Source organism: Mustela nigripes, chromosome 8, assembly GCF_022355385.1.
Source record: "Mustela nigripes isolate SB6536 chromosome 8, MUSNIG.SB6536, whole genome shotgun sequence".
In the NCBI taxonomy this organism is placed as follows: domain Eukaryota; kingdom Metazoa; phylum Chordata; class Mammalia; order Carnivora; family Mustelidae; genus Mustela; species Mustela nigripes.
The window spans coordinates 20,602,108-20,619,891 of record NC_081564.1 but is presented as its reverse complement, the minus strand read 5'-3'; the positions used below and the strand labels follow the sequence as shown (position 1 = coordinate 20,619,891).

General features: G+C 52.3%; 1 protein-coding gene and 1 long non-coding RNA gene across 5 annotated transcripts in view; one reads left to right on the top strand and one right to left on the bottom strand.

Annotated features, from left to right (window-relative positions):
• TTC28 (tetratricopeptide repeat domain 28) overlaps nt 1-12,537 on the top strand; it is a 637,573-nt gene extending 625,036 nt beyond the window's left edge. For 3 of the 4 annotated variants that reach the window (XM_059408717.1, XM_059408719.1, XM_059408720.1), the window contains 5 exons: nt 389-465; nt 1,971-1,994; nt 2,709-2,838; nt 5,874-5,981; nt 7,192-12,537. In XM_059408717.1, the coding sequence (XP_059264700.1) occupies nt 389-465; nt 1,971-1,994; nt 2,709-2,838; nt 5,874-5,981; nt 7,192-8,813 (1,961 nt within the window). In that variant the 3' untranslated portion in view covers nt 8,814-12,537. The remainder of the gene's footprint in view (nt 1-388; nt 466-1,970; nt 1,995-2,708; nt 2,839-5,873; nt 5,982-7,191) is intronic. The other variant, XM_059408718.1, reaches the window with a different exon arrangement.
• Nucleotides 11,062-17,784, bottom strand: part of LOC132023293 (uncharacterized) — a 47,135-nt gene continuing 40,412 nt past the window's right edge. The window contains exons 2-3 of the long non-coding RNA XR_009405917.1: nt 14,683-14,892; nt 11,062-11,150 (exon numbers count right to left, since the gene is read on the bottom strand). This is a non-coding gene — a long non-coding RNA (uncharacterized LOC132023293). The remainder of the gene's footprint in view (nt 11,151-14,682; nt 14,893-17,784) is intronic.

The following is a 17,784-nucleotide window of genomic DNA, read 5'->3' as shown; positions in this document are numbered from 1 at the left end:
GGAAGCAGGGCGCGGGCCCCACTCTGCCTCCTCCCGGGCTGGCATGCTGGGCACACAGCAGCTGCCTTGGCGTTTCATTGGCAGCTCCAGGTGTGCCAGAGTCAGCGGCGGAGGGTGAACCTGGGCTCAGGCAGGCTGCGGGTGTTGCCGATTGCTTTCTGGGCCTCGCTCCGAGCAGAGGTCCTGGGATGTGACCACACACCTCAAGGACGGGCCTTTCTCTGGGACCCTCGTCTCCATTCTCAAGTTAGAGACCCACAAGCCTGGCTGTCCCCAGCTTCTGGAAATGCCCCCAATGTGGAGTGTCTCAGGCTCTTCGCTTAGGGAGGGAGCAGGGCTGTGGGTGCGGGGGCCCCCTTTGGGTGACATTGCCTTCTGTTTGGTTTAGGTCTGCCCAACCCTGCCCTCCAAGCCCTCTGCAAGCTCATCACTGCCTCGGAGACGGGCGAGCAGCTCATCAGTCGGGTGAGTTGGGCCAGGGCGGCTGAGCCCAGGCCTGGGCGCCAGGGCGAGCTGGGCCTACACAGGAATCTGCAAGTGCCACGGTCTGGTTACCTTTTTCCACCCCTGTGACTAGACGGGAAAGACAAGGGCTAGGGGCGAAAGAGCCCCAGAGGCACGCACACGTCCGGGGACACTGGGTTCAGGGCACTGGGTTCGGAGAGCAGTAGGGCCTCCTGAGACCCCTGTCACCTGCAGTAGTGGGGCATTTCCTCAATTCTCCATTCAGCGGCTGCCTGCACCTTGTCGTCCCCCGCCCACTTTTTCTGCTGGTTGACAAGTGTCACAGCTACACTCCCTCAGCCTGCAAGTCTGGGGCCAACCTACCAGATTTCCTGCAGGGTCCCTGATGCTTTTCCCCAGATCAGGGGATGAACTCCACCTGAAACTGAGTAGCCACTGAGGGAGGCAGAGCAGTGAACACGAGGTCAGCTCTAACGCAAGCTACCGCGCAGCAGGTTTTACACACGGACTTTCTTTCAGGGGAATGGAGGTCTTATTCAGGAATCAGGAGGATTTAAACTCTCAGCCTCACGTAGGCCTTTCCCAGCTTGGCCTCAGAGCTCCCGATCTTCCTACCAGCCAGTGAGGGTCTGAAACAAGGGGAAGGAGGGACACAGTGAACCCTGGGTGACCGCTGTGTGGGGGAGGGTTTCTGGCTAGAACAGCAGCCCTGAAGGTCACGGAGCAATTTTCTCTGGTCATCTCATAGTGTAAGAACTTGAAAAAAATGACATACCTCATTATTATTGATCAGATTTTATTGTAAATGGAACAAAGCTGCTCTGTCTGGGATTAGCCTCTGAAAATCCGAGTGGTGCCTGGAGCCTCCCACCTACCCAGGGTGGTTTCCAGCCCGGATTCGGAGCCCAGCCCAATGACCTGCCTCTTCTGGAGTTCCTGCTTACTTGGCAATGAGTGTGTTACGTCTCCTTGTTGAAGAGAATCAGGAAGGCACTTCTAGAACATGGCATATAAAGACATCCTGAGCCCAAGAGGGCTGGAAGCCTGTGCTCTAGCAACAGAGGACGTTAGAGTTACATTTGCAGGGCAAGCCTGAGTCCAAAAAGCCAGCTGCTTAACTTCTTGCGTTTGGTGGCATCACGGGGACTTTCTGCCGACTCTTCCAGTGGGTCGCAGACAGATGTCCGGCTGCCCCCAGGGGCTGGCCCGTGGTGGGCTAGTTCTCTAGTCACTCTGGAACCATGGCCCTTGGTGTCTAGAGTGGCTTCTCGATGCCCTCTGTGTCCCCTCCCCACTCGAGCCCTGCCTGCCCTGCTCCTCTCCTGGCAAGGAAGGGAGGGCCTGGCTGCCCCTGCCCGTGTCTGGCCTGGTGTGGCTGTTTGTTCTCCTGTGTGTCCCTGCTGACTCTCGCTCGTGGCATAACAACCTGTGCTTGAGTCTAAACTCTCTTCTCTCTTCTCTCTCTCTCTCTCTCTCTTTCTTTTCTTATAATCTGCTGGCCGAAGGCTGTTAAAAATATGGTGGGAATGGTGAGTACGACTTTAAGTAGCAACTGTTGTCAGGTGAGACCCTCAACCCGCCCAGCCCCTGCGTCCCCTGCACCTGCTCTGAGCCCGGGCGCATGTGCTGTCGCTCAGAGCCGTGTGCACGTGCCCCACGCGCTCCGGGCCGCGGTGACCCCTTCCTCTGCTCTGGCTCCCCCTTTCCTGCTGCACCCTTCTCGTGTTCTCGATTGGACCTCTCACGTTCCACCAGAACAGCAGGGGCAGAAGCGACTTTGAGCGAGTGACACTGTGAAGCCACCACACAGAGCCCCAGAGTAGACCAGGGGTCCCGGAGTGCCCCAGGCCCTCGAAGTGGGGGTGCGGGCTCCTCCCCAAGCGCTGCGGCTCTGGGACAGGACGCTGGGCTCTTCTTCGCCATGTAACTCAAGAGCATCAGGGGGGCTTAAATAGAGAAAAAGAAATGGAGACCCACCCCTCCTCTGGTCCCTGCCCCTGCCACCAGGGTGCACCAGGGAAGAGGCGAGGCCACTCCCGCCCTGTGACACCCCCCCACCCCAGCCTCCAGAGAGGAGACAGGACAGCAGGCCTGAGGCACCGTTTAACAGGAATTTGCAGTGCGATGCACATTAAGGTTACCAGGGAGGAGGACACAGGAGTAACGCGGGGACACATCCTAGGCGGGCCGGAGGGAAGGCGGCGCTGGGAAGGTGGTGCGCTCACGCTCGTCTCCTCGCTCAGCTCCACCAGGTGCTGGTTCAGCTGCAGGCCGGCGAGAAGGAGCAGGACTTCGCCTCGGCCCCCATCCAGGTCTCCATCAGCGTGCAGCTGTGGCGCCTCCCCGGCTGCCACGAGTTCCTGGCAGCTCTAGGTAGGCCAGAGCGTCCTTCCCCACCTCCTGCAGTTCCCTTTTGTGAAAACTCCATCTCTCCGCGTTTTTGTTGGGTGAAGCTGGCAGAGTCTCGGGGCCTCGGGGTTTTCTTACATGTCACCCCACAGATGGTGGCCTCGGCGATCCCAGCCCTTGAGCACACTTGGCATACGGCCCTCCTGCCTTGTCCCAGCGCCCGACATTTTGGTTTCAGCGCTCTCATTTCTAGTCCTCGCCTTGATAGGAAGCTGCTAGATGTCAGCATCATTGGGAGTCCAGCCATGATTAAAAGCTAAAGAAAAAAAAAAGTCATAAAATAACAGTTTCAAGGTTGGTCTTTACTGTGCCATTGAAACCAGGTCTGATTTGATGCCAGGAACCTAGAAGCACCGGCACCAGAATCCGTGTTCATCTGCGACACTTATTTTTCCTTTTTGGAGAATGTAACATGGCTGAGGCAGCTCCTGCCAAAACTGCTGCTTTAATAGATGCATTTTTGATAAAATACCACACAAGAGGCTGTGAGCTGCTCTCCCGTCCCACTTAAGTGCTGGTGCGATTCCCAGGGGAGCCAGTCACTTTCCAAGCTTTCCTCTGAGCACCTGTGATGTGTCGGGCAGTGCACCAGGACGGGGGCAAGCCCTCTTAGGGTTTTCAGTCTAGTGGGGAAGATGAGCAGACCTAGTAAACACATAATCCAAGCGGAGGGAGCCCCTCAGGAAGGGGACAGTGTCCCAGATAGGAGCCCCGGCGTCCCCGTGATTGCTGGCGGGGCGGAAGGCAGGGAGCTGGGGCGGAAGGCAGGGAGCCGGGGCAGACCTGGAGGGCCTGAGGGTGTCATCAGGAGGAAACTCCAGGACGAGGGAAGAGCGTCGGTGAGCACAAGTGCAGGGCACAGTGGGGACAGACGAGGCAGAGGTGGGGCAGGTCCTGTGGGCCGTGAGGCCCCAGGGAGGCCTTTGGTTCTTAACCTCAGGGAGTGGGGACTCTTTGAAGGATGACACAGCCTCAATCCAGAGTGATGGGGACCAGCCGCCATTTTACATGGCAGGCCAGCCGGTCCCTCACAAGCAGTTTTTCTTCTCATGAAATCTGGATTTCACAGCATTAGGCCTTTCTTTTAACCCATTTTGCAGATGCCTTTTCCCAGCCCATGTCAGCGTAGGGCTGGCTTCAATTGCCTTTGATGGGGGAACCCCCAGCCCCCACAGTCACTCTGAATCCAAGTAGATGTTCTCCCACCTTTGGGATCTGTGCTGTGTGCTGCCTTCTGTGGGCCTAACGCAGTCTTCTTGCCATGCACGTAGTACATTTCTATCTAGATAAAGGCGGACAGTAGCAACTGGACCAAGAGCGAGAAAGGCCAGGTCTACGCCCAGCAGGGATCTTGTCCCTTCCAGGAAGGGCTGTAGGCCTGGCGTTGGGACAGTGACACAGAGCACAGGTGAGGGAAGACGGAGCCAAAGCGGTCTTCCCTGGGCAGGGCCCACACCTCTCCTCGGTATGGGTGTGACAGAGGCAGGCCCCCTTGCCTGCGAACTGGATATTTCCAGGTGTGTCACTGGCTCTTCCTGGTGTTGGGACAGTGGGTTATTTTCATCGATGGCCTCTACTTTTGTGTTTTCCAAACCACCGAGACTCAAGGGATGAGTCAGTGTGCACATAGTTATCCTAGAATCCCGTGGCCTGAGACCGGGGGAGGAAAAGTCTCTGCAGGCCCAGCCTTTGGAGAAGGGGCTCCCTCACTCCCGAGCGCTCTGAGGCTCCTCTTTCCAGCCCTCAGCCAGCACCAGTGCAACCCGGCCCAGGGCTGGCAGTTATTACCTCCGTGCTGCTGGAGCAGTGACGAAGTCCGTCGTCCTGGTAAAAGGAGAGATCTCTAACTAAAACCTTTATATTAATTAGTTATTTGTATTTAAATGCTGAGTTCTCGGAGACCTTCCTGTTGCTTTCAGGGAGTGATTCTGTTTGAGGTCAGAGGGGAAAATACCCCACAGCAACCAGAAGTCTGAAGTAGCTCATTGAATGAACAAGTTCCCAGAGGAACGACAGTGTCAGGCTGACCTCAGAATCCCAGCCTGGGAATAAAAAGACCCATTTCTCCGTTGGTGACTACTGTGTCAGAAACCGCACAGCATGCAGAACACGGCGGCCTTGTGTGTCACAGATCCTGTCACCGGAGCACACATCATAGAAGGGAGGGGGCCCTGTCCCCTGGCAGTCAGCACCAAGCGCTTCCACTGTTCCGGCCGAGCTCAGTGTCCCGCCGAGTGGGCTGAGCCACATGTGCAGGGCTGAGGGCTGCCCCCGGCCCCGCCCCAGCCATACTTTGGTCAGCGGACAAAGCCCTTGGCCATGGCGTCTGTGCTCGGCTTTGTCCGCCTGTGCTCTTCTCAGGGAGATGGGGGCCGGTGCCCGGTGGGGTCTCTGAAGTCTCACTGCGACAGCAGCTGGTGAGCCGGCCTCCTGCCCGGAGGCTCCTGCCCTCTGCTGTGCCCTCCTGGAGTCTCAGGAGAACTGTGTCAGGGCGGCCCCCTGGGCTTTAGCAGAATGGGGTCCGGTCCCTGCAGGGCGGCTCAGCCCGGAGCTGTCAGAGCCGGCTGGTTTCAAAGCCCTCAATGGCAAACACACACGTCTGTGCCCTTGAGAAGCTCCCACCTTCCCAGGCAGCACCTTTACATACTGGACCCTGTGCTGAGTGGAGTGGCCCAGTTTTGTCCTCCTTAAAGTCTTCTTTCAGTGGACTGTTGTGGGAAAGGACGGAGAGAGCAGCTCATACTCCCCAGCCCTACGAACTGGGACCAGCGCTGCAGAGAAGAGAGCTGAGGGCCAGAGAGCAGCGGGTGCTCCGGGAAGGGGCAGGAGGGAGCCGGGCCCCGCGGGTGTCGGGGTGAGGGTGTGCGCAGCTCCCAGGCCCAGGGCAGCCCAGGCCGGGCGCTGGCCGAGGGGCCTGCAGGCATTCCGGGGACCTGGGGCTGTGGCTCTCCTCCCCTCGGGGACACGGACACAGAGATTCATGGTCTTTGTTCCTCTAGGGTTCGATCTCTGTGAAGTGGGTCAGGAGGAAGTCATCCTGAAAACCGGGAAACAAGCCAATCGGCGAACCATGCACTTTGCCCTGCAGTCTCTGCTCGCGCTCTTTGGTAAGCAGCCTCCCAGCGCGCCCGCCACGCGCCCCAGGACCAGCCTGGCTGCGTTTGGGGAAGGGGGAGAAAAGCAGAGGATGTGGTCAGGACAGGGAAGAGCAGTGAGCAAAGCCCCGCTCTCACGAGCTTAGCCAACACATGCGGTATAGAGTCGGGGAGCTGCCAAGGCCTGTGAGGTTGTGCAGAGGGAGAGTGGCAGCGGGATGCGAACAAGGGAGGAGCGGTGCCCCAGGGCTTAGGCCACAGGCAGTTTTCAGGGCGCAGGGGGCACGGCCACGTCATCATGCTTCTCGGGGGGCCAAGCCGGCTGCCACGTGGAGACAGACCCGTGGCCGCGGTTCGAAGGCAGAGTGAGCTGAAGGATGTCAGACACAAAGTTGGGGGGGGGGGGGAGTCAAAGGTGATATTGTTTTTCAGAACAAAGGCCAGAATGGGACTGCCTTTTGCTGAGACATTGAAAGTGGCAGGAGGAGGGGGGTTTGAGTTCCCTCTTGAACATGCTCCATTTTGAAATCTCCATTAGACAAGCTGCCCTGACAGCTGGATACTGGAGGCCCAAGTTCAGGGAGAGGCCAGCTCGGAGGCAGAAAAGGGCCTGCAGGCCCCGAGGGGGAGGGCGGCGTGGGGTATGCAGTGGCTGTCACAGGTCCCAGGGATGGGGGGCCCAGAAAGGAGTGGTCAGCGAGGGCAGTGGGGACCGACTGCACAACCGAGCAGTGAACGCTGGGTTTGGCAGCACAGACGCCCCTAGAGACCTTTACGAGAACTGGGGAGGACACAGACTTGAGCGGAGTATTTGAGAGAAGGTTGGGAGGAAAGGCCATGCGGACAGTGAATGTAAATGCCCCTGAGGAGCTGCTGAAGCATGGAGGGTGGTTTAGGGTTTAGGCCAGGGGTCCCCACAGACTGCCCACCTGACCCCAGAGGCCCAGGCCGAAGTGGGGTCCTGTGAGATGGGAGCATGGTGGAGGCGGCGCAGAAGGAGGCTGGGGCCGGCTGGCGCTCTCCAAGTGTCTTGGCTCAGAGTTACATTTACTCTCTGCAACGGGACCATGTGCTTTGGGAGCATGACATAAATTCGGATCGTGCGAGAGCAGCACCCGCACGGGTCCCTGCCAGCTTCTCTGCTGTGAGGTTGCTTGCGATTTTGAAAGCGTAAACCACAGGGCGTTCTAATTGCCCTCTGGGCACCTGTGTTTTGTCTTAGATTCTACTGAGCTGCCCAAGCGCCTCAGCCTTGATAGCTCATCCTCCCTGGAGTCTCTGGCCTCGGCCCAGTCAGTCTCCAACGCCCTGCCCTTGAGCTACCAGCATCCCCCTTTCTCCCCCACCGGCGCGGACAGCATCGCCTCCGACGCCATCTCTGTGTACAGTCTGAGCTCCATCGCCTCCTCCATGAGCTTCGTCTCCAAGCCCGAGGCTGGATTGGAAGCGGGGGCTTCCCGCGGCCGGCAGGACTACGACCGGTCCAAGAACACCTACCCACAGCGATGCACCCTGCCGCGGGGCCAGCTGTCCCCCCAGTCACACCCTGCCGGCAGCAAAGAAGAAGAATACGAGGGCTTTTCCATCATCAGCACGGAGCCCTTGGCGGCCTACCAGGAAACCAGAAAGACGGGCTTCTCACCAGATCACAAACAGTGCCACGTGGGGCCAGCCGGAGGTGTGAAAGTTTCCGTAAGCTCCAAGGGGAGCGTCAGCACACCCAATTCTCCAGTTAAAATGACTCTGATTCCCAGCCCAAACTCCCCCTTCCAAAAGGTGGGAAAGCTGGCCAGTTCCGACACGGGAGAATCAGACCAGTCTAGCACAGAAACAGACAGCACCGTGAAATCCCAAGAAGAAAGCAACTCAAAGCTTGATCCGCAGGAGTTGGCGCAGAAGATTCTAGAGGAGACACAGAGTCATCTCATCGCGGTGGAGCGTCTGCAGAGGGGCGGTGGCCAGGCCAGCAAGAGCAGCAGCCCCGAGGAGGGCCTCACAGCTCCCAACGGCGCGGCCGTCTTCCGAGCGTCGGAAACCAGCGCGTTCAGCAGGCCGGCCCTCTCCCACCCCAAGAGCCAGCCGTCGCCGGTCCCCGTGAAACCAAAGCCCCCCGCTAGGAGCTCGTCCCTCCCCAAGGTGAGTTCAGGATACAGCAGCCCCACGGCCTCCGAGGCGTCCGTCAAGGGCAGCCCCAGCCAGCACAGCGGCCGCCCGTCGCCCGGCTCCGACTCCCAGACTTCTCTCCCCGACCAGCCGCTCTTCAAACTGAAGTACCCAAGCTCTCCGTACAGCGCCCACATCTCCAAGTCCCCCCGGAACGCGTCCCCGAGCTCGGGCCATCAGTCTCCGGCCGGGAGCGCACCGTCCCCAGCGCTCTCCTACTCCTCGGCCGGCTCGGCGCGCTCCAGCCCCGCCGACGCCCCCGACGTGGACAGGCTGAAGATGGCGGCCATCGACGAGAAGGTGCAGGCCGTCCACAACCTCAAGATGTTCTGGCAGAGCACGCCCCAGCATCCCACGGGACCTGTGAAAATATTCCGGGGTGCCCCCGGCACGATGACTTCCAAGAGGGACGTGCTCAGCCTGCTCAACCTGTCCCCGCGGCACAACAAGAAGGAGGAAGGCGTGGACAAGCTGGAACTGAAGGAGCTGTCCCTGCAGCCGCCAGGAGAAGCGCCCCAGAAGGGCCCTCCGAACGGCCACTGGCGCACGGAGACCACGGCGCTGGGCACGCTGCCCCTGCCCGCTGGGCCCCCGGCGCCCGCCCGCCCGCTCAGACTGCCTTCTGGAAACGGCTACAAGTTTCTGTCCCCAGGAAGATTTTTTCCTTCCTCCAAATGCTGAAGCTTCTTCTGTACCCACGGACTCAGGGTGCAGCAGCTGGGGGGAGCCCAAGCCCCTCGGCTGAGCGGGTCACCCCACGCAACCGCCAGCCACCTCACGCTGGGCGCGCCTCGGGGCGCGGGCCCCACGCGCACGGCCGCTGGCGACTCTGGGCCCCGCTCACCGGGAGCCGCGACTTCTGTGGGGTTGGCACGGGAGGCCCAGGCAGTTTTCTACACACTTCGCCCGATGTTTACCTTGAACTCCCTGCTTCTCATCTTTGATGTGATTCTTCACCAGGACTTTTGTACGCAAACGGTCACGGTTCGGGGTGGGCAGAGGGAAGGGAGCACATATTTTGCTCAGAGGCAGATACGCAGGACCTTTTATACACAGAAATACAGATGGAGCTTTTTTCTTAAGGCTTTCAGGTGCTCGTTGGGGGTGGGATATATAAAATCTAAGTCGAATTCTACATGAAAGTGTGATATTAGCCAAAAACAGTGTTTTTTAAAATGCCAATGATGTGTCATGAAACTGTAGCGTCCCCCGATCCGGGTCCCATCACAGTAGCAATGCAATAACTCACCTTTCCGCAGCGCTTCCTTCCTCAGCTCGGCTCTGCTCCGGCGAGCTCTGAGACGTCCGTGGGGCCCCACTGTCAGCCAAACTTGAATTTTCTTAAAAATTTTATGTAACTTTTCTCCAGGCATTTTAGAACTATGCAATTGCGATTTAAAATGCAACTTTGTGCTTTTAAAACATTATTGACCTTTTTTGTACGTGGATAAACAACTCGGTTTTATTATCAATAGTACTTTGCATTTATAGCTATTATTTTTAAAAGCTCAAATTTTTTAAATGTCCAATTTTGAATAGTCATCCGTAAGTAACTGTCAAGTTTGGGGGGGAAAGGTTGAAATAGTTTCCTTGTAAACATAAAACACAAACCAAAACCAAAAAAAAAAAAAAAAAAAAAACCCAAAACTTCCACAGCTAACTCGGCTTAACCAGAATGGAACTTCCAGCTCCCATCCCTCAGCAGCTGCTTCATTTTATTCTCTTCTCCCAACTCCAGCCCTCGAACACCTCTCTCCTCTAAGTCTGTCCCCAGCTCCCATGCTCCGGCACCCCACATCTGCTAGCGGCCAGGCACCCTCCCCGTAGCCGGGAGCAGCCCCCTCCCTTCCCACAGTGTGTTCACATTCACGTCCATGGCCTGGAAGCAGGGGTCTTGGAGGGGTGTTGCCGTCCGAGTTACGCCTGAGCAAGGAAACACGTATTCCTGAAAGTGTCCTGGACAAACGGGCGGACATGTCCTCCGGCTGTGACAGTACATGGAAGTTGTAGCCAGCTGAGACGAGCCGTAGTCTGGGTGGGGGGGCAGTGAGCATAAACTTATAAAGAAATGAAATGCTGAAAGTCCTATTAGTACTAAGTTTAGTGGGAGAATTTAAACTCTTTTTACATAATTCTAAAACGAAAACCTGACCACTCTCCCCATGAGGCAGTGTCCCACACCACATGGAGTAGACAGGCAAGGCCTGGCAGGAGACCTCCAAGGAGAGTTTTTAACCTTGGGTAGGATCTCACTTTCTAAACATACCGTTCCTCTGTGTACCCTGAAAAGAGGAAAGGAAAATATTTACTCAGCTAGGTCACAGCGGTTTTTGCCTTTACCCCGCAGCCATGATGGCAAAAGACACTAAGGATGTCCCATTCTAGCCCTGACCCCAACACTGGAAGACAAATCCTTTATAAAGAAGCAAGTACCTGTGTGGTTCTTTATATCAGGAGGGTACAAAGAAACAGTAATAAAGTACCAGAGTAGCCAGTGGCAGCAAGTTTATAGCACTGTGCGTCTAGATAGCAAAATCAGGTCCTCAGCAACAAAAACGAAACCTCAGTCAGTTTCTGAACCCACGTAGATAGTGGGGCTGTTCCTTTCTCAGCCTCTTTCTCAAGTGCCAAGGAGCCCTGGAGGACAGGCCTAGGGTCTGTGCCCCCTGTGAGCGCACCGGTTTGCCCACCTCTGCACACCCTCCGCCCCCTGCTGCTTCCCATGGTTACCAAGCCAGCGAGGAGGACTCGTGGCCCCCAACCTGGTTTTATCCTAACTATGTTGTTGTTTTAGGTTTCATGTTGGAAAACCAACTGGTGTGATTTTTTTTTCCTTTCTTTTTTTTTTTTGGTCCCAGATAGAAGCTTTGATGAAGGAAAGCAAACGTGACAAAAATGGTAGGAATGATCTGAAAATCACCGTAGAGTTGCCACTTCTTTATGTTTACTGTCCGTGTCGGTGTTTTCCTTATGAGTGAGACGGACATCACATCAAAGTTCCTTTTTCAGGCTTCTCCCCTGAAAAACACGTGCACTTAAAAATGACGTGAGACTGTTTAATTCACAGACTTCTTTGTGCAAATCAGGGGCAGGCAGACGATGACCCACAGGCTAAGTCTACTCAGAGGCCAGGGTTGTTAGAGCCACGAGAAAGGACTGGATCGGACAGGTTTAAATCGGTCTGTCAGCATCTGCATGATATTCTTGATTTTTGCCTCGTGGCCAACAAAGCCTAGAATGCCCAATGCCTGACCTTTTAAGAAAAGGTTTGCTGACTCCTGGTGTAGGGGACAGACAACATAATTAGAATGTTTCGTTTCTACGGTCTAGGGAAAGTGAGTGGCAAGTTGTGGTTAAACTTGTTATGTGTGGGCACCCGAGCCACGTGGCGAGAAGCGGAGGCCTCCCGCACGGCCCATGGCTCTCTGGCCTGTCTGGAATGAGCCAGGGGATGTGGGTAAAATTTACAAAAAGATCTTTTCCTCACTATATGCGGAGAGCACTGGCCAGATTTCTTTCTCAGCTCAGGAAACTGGACTGTCCTGCCCCTGTTCCGCTCCACCAGAGGCCAATACACTCAACACGAGCAATAAAACCTCCCTCTCCTAGGAACCCTGGTAGGACCACAGAGCCAGGGCAGATCCTGTCTGAATCCGCACCAGCAAACCACTCAGCTCCTTCACTGACTTCAGTTAAATCAAAATACCAAGACAAAACAAGCTCCAAAATTCACATTTTGATCCACGTTAGTGTGTAGTGAAACAAAGTCCTCACCTGCGTCCCGTTTGAAACGCATCGTGGTCCACGTGGATACTCCCTGGGTCTCGGCAAGGGAGGAGGGGCCGCGCACACTGTCCTTCCCCTGCACACGCTGTCCCAGTGGGTCTCAGCGGGTGGTCACCGTAACAAGTCCCCTGTGAGGCTCCTGTCCCACCGCCTCCCACCATCGCTTTCTTAGTTTTAATTCAGTTTAGAGAAAATACCATGCAATACTCTGGTTGCTTTTAGTAAGCAGGCAGAAGGTGAAAATTGCCCAATTTTCATCACACATGTTGTTGTTTTACCTACAAGGATTGTACGTGTGGTTTGTGGACTGGGCCCTTGTTTGCGACAGATCTTTCAAAGACGGTCCATGTAAGGACACAGGCGCTCACCTCTCCCCTCCTCAGACACCTCCCCCACTTGGCACTTACCTCCCCTTGTATGCAGTGTTAGCCATCTTTGGCCTATGTGGACTTTTTTTTTTTTTTTTTGTAAATTACAGTTTCCAGATGGCATTAAACTTTTTATATTACGAAAATCTACCATGTAAAAAGAACTTCATATTTTTATTGAAATTGTTAAGGCACTTGGCCTTGCTTTGTGATTTCAGTGTCTATTAAAGCATGAGTTCCCTTGGTTTTAAGTGCCGTATCTGAATCGCTTCCTGTACACGTCCCACTTTCTGGGTTTCTTCGAGCACACGGAACGGTTGTGTGTCATTAACGAGCAGTATTTCAGTCTGAGGTCTCCTGAGATGTACACCATAACCTCATGTTTGCTGGGAGGAGAAGTGGAGGTGCACACGGGCTTCGGCACCTCCCAGGCACGGGGCCCTGGGGTCGGTGGTGAACGACAAGACTGACTGCTCCTGATCTGTGATCACAGTTGGAGGACCAGAAAATTCCACAACTGTGTAAGTGTGCTGATAAACAAAACCAGAGATCATTACCACCAGATCCCTGTAACTAAAGAAGCTTCCAAAGGAAGTATTCCAGGAAGAAGGAAAACAATCCTCCGTGTAAAATCTCAGAGGCATGAAGGACTAGTGAACAGATAACTGAGTAAATGTGACTAAATTAAGAAAATATACTGATTGTATAAAAACAAACATCTCAGGGTGCCTGGTGGCTCAGTCGGTTAAGCATCTGATTTCGGCTCAGGTCATGGTCTCAAGGCCCTTGGATTGAGCCCATGTCTGTCTCTGCTCTTAGTGAGAAGCTGCTTCTCCCTTACCCTCTGCCCCTACCCCTACTTGGGCTCTCTCTTTCTCTCTCAAATAAATAAAATCTTTAAAGACACCTAATATCTCATTGGAGTAGCAATAAAAAATTAAAATACTGGACAGTAAAATGTGAAACTAGGAAGTTAAATTGTTATAGGTTGTTTAGGAAGAGAACAAAGAGTAGATTATTTGTTGTGAAAGTTAAATACATCAAAACACACAAATAGAAATAGAGGGTCATACCAAACTAGCTAGTGGAGGGGAAAAAAGGTCATTTTAAAAACTTGGTTGATCTAAAGGGATAGAAAAAAGAGGGAATAGCAACAGAAACCATTTTTAAAAAGCAGGACAAATATTAAACAGCATAAAAGAAATATTACTAGTAATTATAAAAGTGATTTAAAAAAATTTTTTTAAAGATTTTATTTATTTGACACAGAAAGATCACAAGTAGGCAGAGAGGCAGGCAGAGAGAGGGGGAAGCAGGCTCCCTGCTGAGCAGAGAGCCCGATGCTGGGCTCAATCCCAGAACCCTGAGACCATGACCCGAGCTGAAGGTAGAGGCTTAACCCACTGAGCCACCTAGGTGCCCCCATATAAATGCAATTTAAAAAAAAAAATTTTTTTTAAAGATTTTATTTATTTATTTGACAGAGAGAGATCACAGGTAGGTAGAGAGACTGGCAGAGAGAGAGAGAGAGAGAGAGAGCGGGAAGCAGGCTCCCTGCTGAGCAGAGAGCCCGATGCGGGACTCGATCCCAGGACCCTGAGATCATGACCTGAGCCGAAGGCAGAGGCTTAACCCACTGAGCCACCCAGGCGCCCCTATAAATGCAATTTTTAAAGAAGATTATTTATTTATTTGACAAAGCAATAGAGGGAACACAAGCGGGGAGAGTGGGAGAGGGAGAAGCAGGCTTCCTGCTGAGCGGGGAGCCTGATGTGGGGCTGGATCCCAGGTCCCTGGGATCATGACCTGAGCCAAAGGCAGATGCTTAACCAACTAAGCCACCCAGGCGCCCCAGTTATAAATGTAATTGAATGAACTAAACAAAAAGGAGAATGGTGATGACACTATGCCACATGCTCCTTAAAAAATGATATGCCTCTCTGGGGGTGGGGGGGACAAACAAACAAACTTACCAAAGCATAAGGCCCAATGGTTTACCACCAAAGAATCAACAAAATAGATAGAAAGTAAAAAGCACTAATAAAAACCAAGAAGACCCATTTTCTAATGTTAAAAAAGCTTAGCAAAAGGGCAAAATTCTAAATTTGTATGCAGCTAATCATATCATTTCAAAATTGATAAAGTAAAAATTGACAGAACTATGGGTTTGGAAGACTATACTATTATTATTTAAACATTTACTTATTTTAGAGAGTGAGCAGATGGGGGAGGGGCAGACAATTCTAATGCAGATTCCTGGTGAGTGCAGAGCCCATCCTGGGGCTCCATCCCAGGACCCTGAGATCATGACCTGAGCCAAAATCAAGAGTTGGCCCCTTAACCGACTGAGCCACAAAGGCACCCCAAGACTATACTATTCTAATGGGAAATCTCACCTTCCACTCTCAGTAATTGCCAGATGAAAGATGCCACGCAGTGAACATGCAGAAGATCTCAGCAGCTCAGCCAACAGGCTCTTGAAATGGAGCCGCAGAGAACCCGGTCCCTGACAGGAATCTATGTTCTTCCCAAGTACACGTGGGACATATGATGGAAACGAACCCCCGTACAGGCCACGGAGCAATCCTTGGCAAATCATGAGGAATCTGTTATCACAAAACAGTACAATTCAGTTAGCATGAATAACAAGGTGATAATGGAAGTTTCCAGTCACTTAGATATTTTAAAATGCACGACACAACACATGAAGTGCTCCTAAGAGAAATGAGAAAATACTACAAATCCAAACTGGTAGATGCCTCCAGAGCCACCCTGGGTGTTTGTGGGTTTTCCTTTATTAAAAATAAAAATATTTCTTATTTAAGCCCAGAAATCCAAGCAGCAGTCCACAAATAATCGCATTTTCACCCAATAAAGTACAATGGATAATTTTATTTCTGCTTCCATGCTTTCAGGAATATGTAAATTATAGAATAGCTTAAGAATAAAAGGAATCTAACATCCCATAAAAAACTAGTGGGATGCAATTACAGCAGCATGGAAAAGAAAAACTTGTAGCCCTAAATGTTGATATTCACAGGCGGCATTCAAAATGCATACCTGCCGGGAGCCCCAGCCAATAAGGAGGGGCGTCAGGCCAGGCAGCTGGAGCGGTGATGTGCGTGGGTGAGTGTTAGGGGAAGAGCGCCTGCTGCAAGCTACGTGACCCCACCCGGGAGTGATCAGAAGAGTAGAGAAAAGAAGCGTGTAAGAAGAATAAGAAACTGAAAAGCAATGCAGAAGACTGAGAAGTCAAAACTTGCAAAAAAGATACAATATGCTCATTTCTAGGGACTGATGTTTATGGCAACATGTATCTGTGGGAGAGAGACAGAAAAAGGAAAAAAGAAAAAGTGGACATGGCTAAAAGTGCTGCAGAGATTACAATACTAGGAAAAATATGGTGGCAATAGATGTGAAAATGCAAAGTGGCACCTGACACAGTTCAGGCACGCACATGTGGCTGAGGTGTCTAGAAATGTGGGGACCGACGGACGGGGACTGCAAGACTGTGGCGCCTTGTTGGGGGCAGGAGCCACGGGAGCTCCAGCTGCACGGCAGGCACCACACCGCTCTGCTGGTTCTGAAGCGCATGCTCCTCTGTGAGGAATTTCAGGAGGAGTGAAAAGTACTATTACCAACGGTACATATTGTGAATATCAACATTTAGGGCTACAAGTTTTTCTTTTCCATGCTACTGTAACTGCATCCCACTAGTTTTTTATGGGATGTTAGATTCCTTTTATTCTTAAGCTATTCTATAATTTACATATTCCTGAAAGCATGGAAGCAGAAATAAAAGTAAATCAAAGGAAATAAAAGGAAATCAGATTCTCTCAACTTTTAGGGAAAACATGAATAAAGAAGAAGGAAAAGAAAAAAACAAACACCCAAAGGCTGGGAAGCTAAAATGGCAATCGTACCCCCTGCCTCTCACCCAACTCTTCAAAATCACACAGGCCCAGACGGCTCGCCCGTGTCCCAGCAACTCTCCGAGGGCCAGAACATCCCTTACCTTTTCAAAGTATTTAAGAAAATATAAAAATAAGAAAAGATATTCAAATCATTTCATGATGGTATTCTTAGTGCTCAGATCAACAACAGATCATAGAAGAAAAGGAAACGAAGGGCCATTTCATTTGTGAATCCAGACATAAATACCCTAAACAAAATACTGGCCATTAAATCCCTTTGTTTTTGAAAGTAGGAAAACAAACTGAAAGTGTATCTTTGCATGAGTTCCTGGAGCACGAGTGTTTGCTGCCTGATGAACACACACACGGTGTTCCCGAGGGGCCAGAGCTCTGAGCCCAAGGGCATCTACAAACACACTCAGATATGGAAGACCAACAACTATTAGACGCCAGAGAACTTGAGCGTGCTGAGAACTGGAGAGGCTGGAGTCTATGGTTCACACTATAACTGGACGAGAAGCAAATCTATTATACTCCTCCCACAAGAACAATGAAATATGTATGCCAATGGAAAGGAAATTCTCTTTTTTTTTTAAGCTGCGGAGAGGAGGCAGAAGGAAGGAAAGGGCAAGAGAGACTCTTTTTTTTTTTTTTTTTTTTGACAGAGAGATCACAAGTAGGCAGGGGGTGGGGGGAAGCAGGCTCCTGGCTGAGCAGAGAGCCCAATGTGGGTCTCGATCCCAGGACCCCAATATCATGACCTGAGCTGAAGGCAAATGCTTAACCCACTGAGCCACCCAGGCACCCCACCAAAGAGACTGTTAAGCAGACTCCATACTCATGCTCCAATGTCTAACGTAGGGTTCAATCTCATGACCCTGAGATCATGACCCGAGCTGAAACCAAGACTCAGATGCTTAACCGACTGAACCAGCCAGCCAGCCGCCCCAGGGTGAAGGGATTTGAAGCAGTTCTACCATTTCTTAAGAACTATATATCCTGTGTTACTGCTGAAGTAGAAGTCGATTCCAGTATGATAATCCAGAGTGAATGTGAGCGCCACACAAGGATTTATGAGCACGACAGTGTGGCCCCTGCTACCTTAGGAGACACAGTTTATGTTTTCTGTTCCTGCTAAAAAGTCTACACACCCAATTGTGGAACATAAGGTCTGTTACAGGATTCCTGGATGGGGAGAATGGCCCTTCATGTGGGTGTGGTACCGTGCGCGTGGACCCTGGCTGACAGCTAATCCAAAGATGGGGACAAGCAGGGCTGCTTGTGGCCACTGTAGCTGCTTCTCAATATTCATGTTCTAAACATTTATGGTCACTTGGTTTTGTTGTTTTTAACCTCAGAATTTCTGGGCATGGACTGCAGCTTGGTACCTTTCTCAGTTTAAAGTCTTTCTTGCATGCACACTCACGGTGTCTAATAACACTAAATAATGGTAAACAGCAGGGAACTGACAGGCTAATGCTGCATCCACTCCAGCAAATGAGGTCGAAACATCTGGATCCAAATGCATTAAAGGGACAAGTTAGCATTAAGGAAACATTTTGCCTCTCAACTGAATTTGCATCC